General features: G+C 34.7%; 1 protein-coding gene across 1 annotated transcript; it reads left to right on the plus strand.

The window, feature by feature from the left end:
* The first annotated feature begins 473 nt into the window (after window positions 1–473).
* Window positions 474–2921, plus strand: LOC110416911 (protein NRT1/ PTR FAMILY 5.10-like). Its single transcript, XM_021429053.2, has 3 exons — window positions 474–613; window positions 790–1016; window positions 1123–2921. Exons 1-3 carry the CDS (start codon window positions 526–528, stop codon window positions 2653–2655), a joined length of 1848 nt encoding a protein of 615 aa, XP_021284728.1. The 5' UTR covers window positions 474–525; the 3' UTR covers window positions 2656–2921.
* Window positions 2922–11394: the final 8473 nt, after the last annotated feature.

The following is an 11394-nucleotide window of genomic DNA, read 5'->3' on the forward strand; positions in this document are numbered from 1 at the left end:
TTTCCAGAAAGGGTTTAAACGGTTTCCAAGATGGTGCTCCGTAATTGATTTGTACTTTGTAATACTTTACTGTTAACTTGGTCCGAAAGACTTTTCTCGGCTGACTCGCTCAATCCCATCCAACCACTTTCCAGAGCACCTCGTCCTTTTTACTCCTACTTTCTTTCACTTCTTTGTGATTTTTCCATCCCCCTTTACAACTCATTCCCACCATCAATTACTTTTCCTTCCTCTTATCTATTTGTATTTATCGAATACATATCTCCAGCTGCAACCCTACACGCAGGAAGACTTGATATTGACTAATAAGTTTTGGTTGTTTTACATTTTGGACTGTTTTACAAGAACTTTCCTTTCAACCTCACTGCGTGCCCCACTCGTGATTCCTTATCTTGCAAGCAATTCAATGAAGGTTATATATAAGTTTTCTTTCTCGGTGGCAATATTTGATAAGCTAAGCCAAGTGCATCTCGGCGTATCATTCTGGTGATCTTCTTCTACCTCTACCTGCTTATAATATTGTAAATGTCAGTGCTTACTGGCTGCTTCTCTACCATGTGGAACTGGGCCTCCTATTACATTTGCGTCTCAAAGGCTGCCATACTCATCTCAGGTATAGTAGTCGGCTAGACATGTAAGCATTTGTTTGGAAGGAAAGAGAGCTATTTCCATGTCAGCTAGACTCTCTCTCTCTCTCATATTTTTCATGCCAAATGCATTGTTAATAAGAGAAAAAAGCTACCAATAATTGAGCTGACCTTATCCTTATGCCTTTACTGAACATGACAGGTTTGGCTTTTGGACATGGGCTTTTGGACAATGCATTTACAAATTTCTTGATATCATACCTCAAAGACAGATGGGAGAGGCCATATTCTCTTCGAAAAGCTGCAGCCATTGTGAATGCTTATGAAGGCGGAACAATGTTCGTAGCTATTTTCTTGGACTATATTGCATATAATCAGCATGTGGGCCACTACAAAGTGATTATTTGCACCACTTCAGCCCTGATCACGGTAAGTTTCTTCTTCTGGTTTCCTCATCACTTAAGTCCAGTGCCAACATATTCAGTTTAGCAGAAACAAAATTTGTGCAACTAATTAATGCCATTCCTTGTTGCAGGGACTAGTGGTATTATGGCTTTCCACATGGCTTCTCACTGCCAGCATGAGCTCTCGATTGTTTTACCTGGCACTAGGACTATTAATACTGGGCATAGGGGGAAAATTGGCTGCTTTCAAACCATTTCTTTATAATCAGTTTTCTCAGAAAATGAAGATGGATATCAATGAGAAAAAAGTTGAGGCTCGTGGTGATTTTTGGTTGTATATCGCAGCGTTTGCAGGGGCCGTCGTATCTACAACTCTTCTATCAAGTCTTCCTTGGAAAGAAACTTTCATGATTTCAGCAATAGTTATGGTATTAGTTTATGTCTTCTTCTTGTATGGGAAGAGCTGTTACGACCTTGCGAGTCCGAAGCAAGACAGCACGCTTACATCACGAGTGAAGCAAGTGACGCAACTCTTAAAATTGCTGCCTGTTTGGACAACGTTCCTTGTCTATAGTCTGGTGGAGGCAACAGGAAGCACTTTCTTCATAGAACAAAGCAGCAACTTGAATGATCGCATCGGCAATGATTTTAGGATTCCCATAAATTCATTTGATAGGATTCCTATAAATTCATTCGATTTACTTCAGTCAATTATCAGCTTTGTAATCTCACAACTGTCAGATTTTCTAATTCAAAAGTTGGGGAACCTGGACAAACAGCGGCGTGCTAGGCTAGTAAGAATTGGCCTGGGAATGTTTATTTCCTTTCTGAGTTGCATAGCTGCTTGGCATGTTGAAGATTCCAGATTGAATCTAATCAATCAATCAGAAATCCCTGACAACCAAAATAAGAGTACTTCCATGAGCATCTTATGGCTGGTTCCTCAATTTGTCTTCTTAGGACTTACCAAAGGACTCGTCGGAGAAGGACTAAAGCATTTCTTTTATGATCATGTCGAAGTATCCATGAAGCAACTTGAAGGTCCATTCAATTTAAGTGTAAGGGGAGTAGGAAGATTCCTCAGTGTAATTTTTATCCTGGTTTTCAGACATTGGATTGGTGATACCATAAACACAAGTCGTCTTGATGAGTACATGAAAATGTTAGCAATGTTAAACTTATGGACCTTAATCGTGTACATCTTTCTGTTGAATACATATGAATGGAAGATAGTGCCACTGCAGGAGGAAAGTTCTTGTGTTCATATGGAAGAGGGTGGTCCAGCAAGCTTGATGGAGACTAAATCTGCCTCCATGGAACCTTCAGCCCCCTTGGTCTTTGTGGCAGAATATTCCCCTCAACACTACTTGATTGAATCCCACTCTGCTTCCTGGGAAACGAAATTGCCCACAGACCAAATACCCGAATCTCCTACTCGACGCCTGGTTACGAAATTCAAGTCTGAAGGGTTAGAACCTGATACATCTTCCTTCCACGTGAGGGCTAAATCCCCGTTGCTTAGTCCTAGAAGATTGATAGTTTTGAAGAAATCATCAAACAGTCTATTCTTTCATGGTGATGCGAAAGTAGTTTATCAGCGTTCGCAGAGCTGTCCTACTCCTGATCAAACAAAACTAAACATTTGTTCTTCCATTCATGTTTAAACTTATTTCCTTTCCTTTCTTTTCCCTTTTTGTCCCCTTAGAATGCCCATTCATTTATTTATTGTCCTTATTGATGAAGTTGTCGGGCAACTTATTCTTTATTTATGTATTTAATTGCCAAAATCAACTTTGCATTCCACTTTTCAGCTGTCACATAAAGCTTGCATACAATTCCTGTTGTTTGTATGTATTTTCAATAACAATATTTGGAAAATTTTATGTGCCTTTATACGATTAGATTAGAACTCTAGTGTTTGTAACGTAATTATACACTCATTATAGTGTTGTTGGGATTAATAAAAATATACCTCTAAGATTCAACAAAAAGCACGTAAAAAGTTACAAACTGTTATGAATATAGTGAATATCCATTAATATCCAATGTATCTCCCTTATCCAATGTACATATTTATGTTAGTACATTCTTATCTTCTGATTTCGTTTAGTGTATGTATATTCCTAAGTTTATCTCCTCTGTTTATGTAAATTCATCTCGCATCCATCTATATGTACCTATAAATAAAGGCATTGTAATTTGTGGTTGATATACTAAAAACAAGAAATGAAATAGAAAATCCTCTTACATTTTTACTACTTCTCTCTAATATTCTCTTTCAAAATTATATTTTACAATACTTTATCAGCACGAGGCTTTAACCAACTGAGAAGGTAATTTTTTTTTTTTAATTCTTCAATCATTTAAATTTTAATTTTGTGCACCGTCCAACAAGCTTAAAGCTGACAACAGACTTTAAGCCTCATTGCATCCCCTGAAATGGCGGTTGCTTCCCAAGACACCTGAAGTTGCCAATACAGGTGCAAATGTTAATTATTGGGAAAAAGGAAGATGTCTGTTTACTTGATAGTGCAACGACACATACCATACTTTGTAGCAAGCAATTTTTCTCAAGTGTGACATTGTGTAAGGAAAATGTCAACAGGTTTATAGCTAACAACAGACTTTGAGCCTCATTCCATCCCCTGAAGTGGTGGTTGCTTCCCAAGACACCTAAAGTTGCCAATACATGTGTAAATGTTAATTATTGGGAAAAAGGAAGATGTCTATTTACTTGATAGTGCAACGACACATAACATACTTTGTAGCAAGCACTTTTTCTCAAGTGTGACATTGTGTGAGGCAAATGTCCATACAATATCTAGTCCCGTTGGGATTATTGATGGCTTCGAAAATGCCACAGTTGTTTTGCTAAATGGCACCACCTTGCATATCAAGGACGCATTGCTAAGTAGTAGATCAAAGAGGAATCTACTTAGCTTCAAAGATGTACGCCGTAATGGGTACCATCTTGAGATAATTTATGAGCAAAATAAGGAATGTTTCTACATCACTTCTTATAAGATGGACCAGAAGACTATCCATGAGAAGTTAGAAGCTTCAATTATAAATTGTATTGTGTAACTATTAGAGTTATTGGATCTTACGCTACCATATCCTGAAAACTAGAAAATCCCAATGAGTTTAGACTTTGGCATGATCGCCTAGGTCACTTGGGAGCTACAATGATGCATAAGATAATCCAAAATAGTAGAGGACACCCTTTGAAGGTTAAAAAGGTTTTGTTGTCCAAAGATTATACTTGTGAAACTTGTTCACAAGGAAAGCTCATTACTAAACCAGTTATGACAAAGGTGAATCTTGAATCTTTTTCATTCTTACAAAGAATCTATGGTGATATTTGTGGACCAATACAACCAGCAAGTGAGTCGTTCCGATATTTCATGGTATTAGTGGACGCATCTTGCAAATGGTTCCAAGTTTGCTTGTTATCTACGCACAACGTCACCTTTGCGTGTTTATTTGTGTAGATTATAAAGCTCCGAGCACATTTTCCTGATTATCCAATCAAGACCATAAGTATGGATATATCAAAAAGCTTTGATGCGTATTGTGCTTCATTAGGAATCGAAGTTGAGCATTCAGTTCCACATGTTCATTCTTAGAATGGATTGGCAAATCCTTTGATTAAATGCATCCAAATTATTGCTCGTACTCTATTATTGAGGACAAAGCTTAATAATTCAGTGTGGGGTCATGCTCTTTAGCATGCGGCGGCACTAATTAGATTACACCCCATTGCTAGTCTTTTGTAGTCTCTTATATAGTTGGTTCTACGTTATGAACTAGACATTTCACATTTATGCACCTTTGGTTGTGCTATGCAAGTGCTTGTAGCACCATAAAAAAAAGATTAAAATGGGTCCCCAATGCTGTTTGGGAATTTAAGTTGGGTTTGATTCACCATCTATTATTAGGTTTTTAGAACAAATGGCAGGTGATCTTTTTACCAACAGATTCATGGATTGTCATTTCGATGAAATAATGTTTCCACTTATTAGGATACCTAAGGCTTCCATGATTGAGAAGCATAAACTAGTTGAGATTCTTTCCTAGAATGAGAAAAATCAATCCTATTTATACCAAAGAACTCTTGAATGTGAAATGAGGGCAACGTATAATCTATTTACAAGCTATTTCCAATAGATTTCTTGATGCATTTAATGATTCTACGAATGTTACAAAGTCTTAAATTATAGCTGTGAATGTTCTAGCTAGGATTGCTATTCCTGAAGAATGGGTTGAAATGGATCAAAATGGCTCACGCTTGAAGTATGGAAGACCAATAGGATCGTAAGAAACTATCCCTTGAAAACAAAAAAAGAGGAATCAAGAATCCATTCCAGAAGAGAATGGAGTTGAGCTTGATCCAAGAGAGCCTATTGCCTTTGAAGAGGCATGAACCCATGAAAAGTCCATCAACCGTAAGAATACTGAGATTTCCATTACATATTGTAAGGAGATTTGGGATCGAAATGACATGATCATTGATGATGCTTTTCCATTCTCAATTGCTTATGAGATTATAAATGATGACTATGAACCGTGATTTATTATCAAATGTTGTTCAAAGCAAGATTGGCCCAAGTAGGAAAAAGTAATCCTGATTGAATTGGCTTACCTAGCTAAACAAAAGGTTTTCAAGCCTATAGATTGAACTCTTGACAATGTAAAGGCTATTGGATACTAGAGGGTTTTTGTTCAGAAACGAAATGAAAAAAATGAGGTCGTGAGATATAAGGCTTAACTCGTTGCCCAAGGCTTCTCTTAAAGACTTGGGATTAATTACGATGAGACATATTCATTTGTGATGGATATGATTACCTTTCGTTTCCTTATTAGCCTAACTATTTATAAAAAATTGAAAATGCATCTTATAGACGTTGTGACTATATATCTATATAGTTCATTAGACTCCAATATTTATATGAAAATTCTCGAGAGATTCAAAATGCCTAAAGCATACACTTCCTTCAACTTATTCTCAATAAACTTGCAAAGATCTTTGTACGGGTTAAAGCAATTCGGCCGCATGTGGTATCAACATTGAAGAGAGTACCTAATTAAAGAAGGGCACAAAAATGATCCTATCTGCCCATGCGTGTTTATTAAGAAATTGAAAACTAGATTTGCTATAATAGTAGTTTATGTTGATAATATGAATTTGATTGAAACTTAAGAAGAGTTATCTAAAACTACTGAATGTTTGAAAGGGAGTTTAAAGTTAAAAATTTGGGTAAAACCAAACTTTGTCTTGGTCTAGAGCTTAAGCACAAAGCAAATGGAATACTTGTCCATCATTTAGCATATATTGAGAGATTGCTTAGACATTTTAACATGGACAAAGCTCACCCATTGAGCACCTCTATGGTTGTAAAGTCTCTTCATCCCCAAAAGGACCCGTTTTGCTCTAGAGAACCTAATGAAGAGATACTTAGTCCTGAAGTACCATATCTCAATGCAATTGGGGCTTTGATGTACTTGGCACAATGTATGAGACTAAATATCACTTTTGCAACAAATTTGTTGGCAAGTTTTGGTTTTGAGCTAACCCAGATGCATTGGAATGGGATAAAATATATCTTCTTTTACCTCCAAGGAACCATAGATTTGGGATTATATCTTCTGTTAATCTAGTTTAGTTCCACATGTTGGTATGGGGTATAAATCTGATCCGTACAATGTTTCCTTGACCAGGGAGAACACATTCCCTGAATTGTGACATATAAATTTCTTCTTCTAAATCACCATTTAGAAAAGCAATTTTAATATCCATTGGGTGAACAACAAGTTTGTAAATCAAAGCTAAGGAAAATAAAATATGAATAGATCAAATTCTTGTTACTGGAGCAAAAGTATCAAAATAGTCAATATTTGTTCTTGAGTAAAACCCTTTGCAAATAATCTTGCTTTGTATTTATCAATAGAACAATCAGGATTAAATTTTCTTCTAAAAATCCATTTGCAACCAATGGTTGGGCTCTAGGTGGTAAATCAACTAATTTCTAGGTTTGATTTTGTAAAATCAAATCAATCTCATTTTGTCTAGCTTCTTTCCAAAAAGGAATTTGTTTAGAAGAAATTGCATCAGCATAAAGTAAAGGATCATCATCTACAAGATAAGTATAAAATCAATATAAAAAAAATTTTCTTTGCTTGGTCTTTTACTCCTTCTTAAATCATCATTTTGTATTTTAAAATCATTTTTACTATAAGGTTCATGAGAAATTTTATCAGTTCTCAATGGAATTTCAATAATTGTATTGTTATCAAGAACATCACTTTTTTATACAAGAAATCTAGATGCAGCACTATATTCAGCATAACCAATAATTGTACAATAAAATGTCTTAGAGCCAATTTTTCTCTTCTTAAAATCAAGAAGCATACTTTAGTAAGACACCCCCACACTTCAAATATTTTAAGTTAGGAGAATAGCCTTTCCATAATTCATAAGGTGTTTTACTAGTTTTCAAATATTTTGAGTATGACATGCATGTTGGTCTCATTGGAGTCCTTAAAGGGGATGAATGGCACCAAAAATTTTAAAGAATAGCCTTTTTTGAGCGAAGAACTCTTTACCAATTAGGGGGAGATGGATGTACAGCTTGTAGTAACTAAAAGACTCCAAGTAAGGAAGGGTAGAGAGAAGTGGACAATGCAAGACTACTTATAGTGGTTCGGTTCTTTTGACCTCCATCCACTACTTTGATCTCTTCATTAAGGAGTTTCAACCAAACTTCACTATACCAGTAGAATTAACAGCTTCCGCCAAGCTTATACAAGGTGAGCTTCTACCCCAAGTTCTAATCCCTTACAACAAGCTTTAGAGTGCTTCCTACATTCTAATTTCTCAAGAAGGAGAAGAGAAAAAAGTACAACTATGACACTTTACAAATCTGGAAGGATTACAATTAAACTCAAATACTTTTCTGGATTTAGAATGAAGAACAAGTGTTTTTGGTGAAGGATTTTTGGCTTTTTGTTCAAAATGGCTCTTATCTTTTCATATCTACTTTATTTGACCACTAGAGCTTCCTTTTATACTTGAGGAGTTAGATTTTTCTGTTAGAGATAGTTCCTAGTCATTGGAGAGAACTTTGATGCCATTTTAGCTGTTATTTTGTCCTTTGGTGCTTAAATTCAAATGGCTGACAAAGTTCAACTAACTGGTTACAAGCAGCTCTAACTAATTACAACTTCTCTGCCTTGAACTGTTTTGCTATTGTGTTCTCTACTCTAACTAAGTACGAGAGACTCTAACCAATTAAGAGATCTTTGTCTTCAAACCTCTCTACTTCAATAGACTTTCTATTACTAGTTAACCTTTAACTGATTGGAGCTTCACATCTTTTAGCCTTAACCGATTAGTATAAGCTTTGATTAATTAAAAATTCTTCAAATTTGAGATTCTTCATTTTGGCTCCCTTCAATGGTCAACTTCACTTTGAATTTGAATTTTTGCACTAGAAGATTTTGTTGGAGATTCGAATCATGCTGAGGTGGATCATACATAGTGGAATATTTTTAAAATTTTAATCCCCTAAGCCATGGATCACTATAATTGAAACTAATCAAAAAAAGCAACAAGAGAAAGATTTTGACATACTTAAAAGTTTGATGTTTGCTTTCTTTGGTGGAACTCTCTTTAGGTTTTCGTTTTTGAGTTTTGTACACCAACTAGGACTTATCAAATCATAGCAGCGCAATTGTCCTACCTTTAATAGTGACCTACATAGTGATCTGCTGAAATCTCTTCACTAAGAATGTGTGAATCCCTAAAGTCAAAACTTATTCTAACAAACTCTCAACTTTGAGCTCCTTGTGTTTTTCTCTTTTTGGCCGTGATCTTATCTTAATACATGAGAAAATAAAAATCTAACTCTTCTGTACATTCAAGAGGCAGTTAAAGGATTCTTTTATAGAGTGAATTGGCCTATGTTATATCCAACAAGGATTACAAAATGTCTTAGGCTAATTGGGATTTTATTTAATACTCCATCAAATCATCTTTGATTTAGCCCAATATTTAATTAGATTAAGCTTTTATAAAATCAATTGGATCACATCCAATTGAACTCAAATTAATTTCAACAATTGACCTTATGTGTGTGACCCATTAACTATCTAACATGTTGGTAATAAATATAAATTAATTCAACTAAGAATTTATATTTATATTTATAGATCATGAGTAGCATCTAAGAATGCATCATAACCACCTAAATGTCAAAAGAGTCAATATGGTTTGACTAACTTTTCAATTTATAGTATTTGAGCATAATTCGATCCTTTCATCATATATCCCGGATGGATAAAAAGCTTGGCACGGTATCTAGTTTTTAACTTTTCCATATTAGTTCTGCAGCTTCTATTTTTACCTATCAAAATTGCCTTGGCCAAGAACTTTTAGTCAATGTAAGCTAGGAACAAATGAGACATGTCCTCTTCAAATCACTTAGGGTAATGAGTCTTCTCTAGACTACTCATTCATCTTCGCATGCTTCATGCCATACCCAAAAACATCATGTTTAGGCATCTAGTCACCTCCAGACTTGTAGAGGTGAAATCAAAGCATGACAATTCATATACAAGATTACTCGGTATCACAAGTCTAAAGATTACTTATACTACTAACACATGAGAGTATTTTCATAGACACTCGAGTGCAATACTAAATGGAACTCTCATAGCAGATCATGTTCAGTGAACTTATTCCCTAACAAACACTCACATGTTATCCTTGTTGGGATGATCTTTGTAGCGAATTAGGATCGATTAAGGCTTGATTCCAATCATGCAATAATATCATTCATGTTGAATGATTAGAGGTTTTTCTTCATCAATAAGACATCAATTATAATGAGTTATAAATCTAATTGGATTAAGTCCATGAGATTAATATGCCTTGTAAGGGAACTGAAGTGAGTTGCAGTTAAGAGATCCCTATGCATCAATGCATAATCTCAAAATGTTCTTGGTTAATATATCATTGAGACTAGACATCAATGATGCTTAGAGATTGGCATATTTTATATTTTTTACTTTGAAAGTATGCAATCGATCTCATAGATTAAAGTATAGAGATACTTGGAACTAGAATATAGGTGCTTGCCTAGGAGTGCAAGTTCACTAAATATGACATGTCATGAGAAGTGCATTTGGTAATACACTCTAGTGTCTATGTAACACTTTTCATGTGTTAGCTGTATAAATACTCTCTAGACTTGAGACACTAGGTTGTCTTATGTGTGAAGTGTTATGCTTTAATTTCATCCCTATGAGTGCTTGAACAAGGATACCAAAATAGGATACTTTTTGGTATAGTATGAAGCATGTGAAGATAAATAAGTGGTCAAGATACAAATCATCACCTCAAGTATTTTATAAGATATATCTTATTAGTTCTTGGTTAACATTAGTTTATTGAAGTCCTTGGACAAAGCAATATAGAGATTATGAAAAAAAGTTTCATAACTCTCTATAAAACTAATACTATAACTATAAGAATGTATATGGAGGTCAATAAGAGTAGACACTGTACCAAGCTCTTATCATCTCTTGGATATATGATGAGGGAATGAACTATACTGATGGACTATACATTGAAAAGTTGTCAAAGAACCCTTTAACTCTCCTAACAACTGGGTGGCTATGATACATTGCTAGATGCCAATCTTGGTCTATGGAATTGATTATAAATTAATTGATTGAAATTTATATTAATCAATTTCATTGCCAACGTGCTAGAGATCTAATGGGTCACACACAATGATTGCATTTTAATTAATTAGGAAAGTGACGATTTAAGTTAGACTTAAATCACATGCTAGGTATTTAACTTCTATAAACTTAATTAATAGAGTTTAATTAAGTTTTAGGCATAATTATTAGTAGTTATAATTATAAGGCCTTGATTGTAAAATATAAAGGAAATTAATTTTGTTTTAATTTCCAAAGACTTAATTAAAAGAGTGTAATCAAGTAATGGGCCCAATATTATAACGTGTTACAATATTGATGGCTTAATTGTAAAATTGAAGTTATTTTAACATAACTATATAAGTTACTTTTTAACTATTTTCCATATGAGAGATTTTCACAATTGAAGAAAACCTAATTTTTGTTAGAAAAAGAAAAACGTTCTCTCTCTTTGGCACCACACCCTTTGTGTGAAAGAGAAAATTGCTTATGAAGCAATTTTCAAGAAAGGTTTGGCTAAGATTATGAAAAAGAAGAAAAGGACAATTGTTGTCCTCTTTGCTAGCATAAAGTATAGTTAAAAACTTTTTCCTTTGTTGAAGGTTCAAGTGTAATCGTGTGTACTACTATTAGAGGCCAAGCATTTGATTGGCTAGGGTTTTTGCTCCTTGTGGTGTTCA

Source organism: Theobroma umbraticum, unplaced genomic scaffold (genome assembly GCF_002168275.2).
Source record: "Theobroma umbraticum cultivar Fairchild unplaced genomic scaffold, ASM216827v3 scaffold_51.0, whole genome shotgun sequence".
Classification (NCBI taxonomy): Eukaryota; Viridiplantae; Streptophyta; class Magnoliopsida; order Malvales; family Malvaceae; genus Theobroma; species Theobroma umbraticum.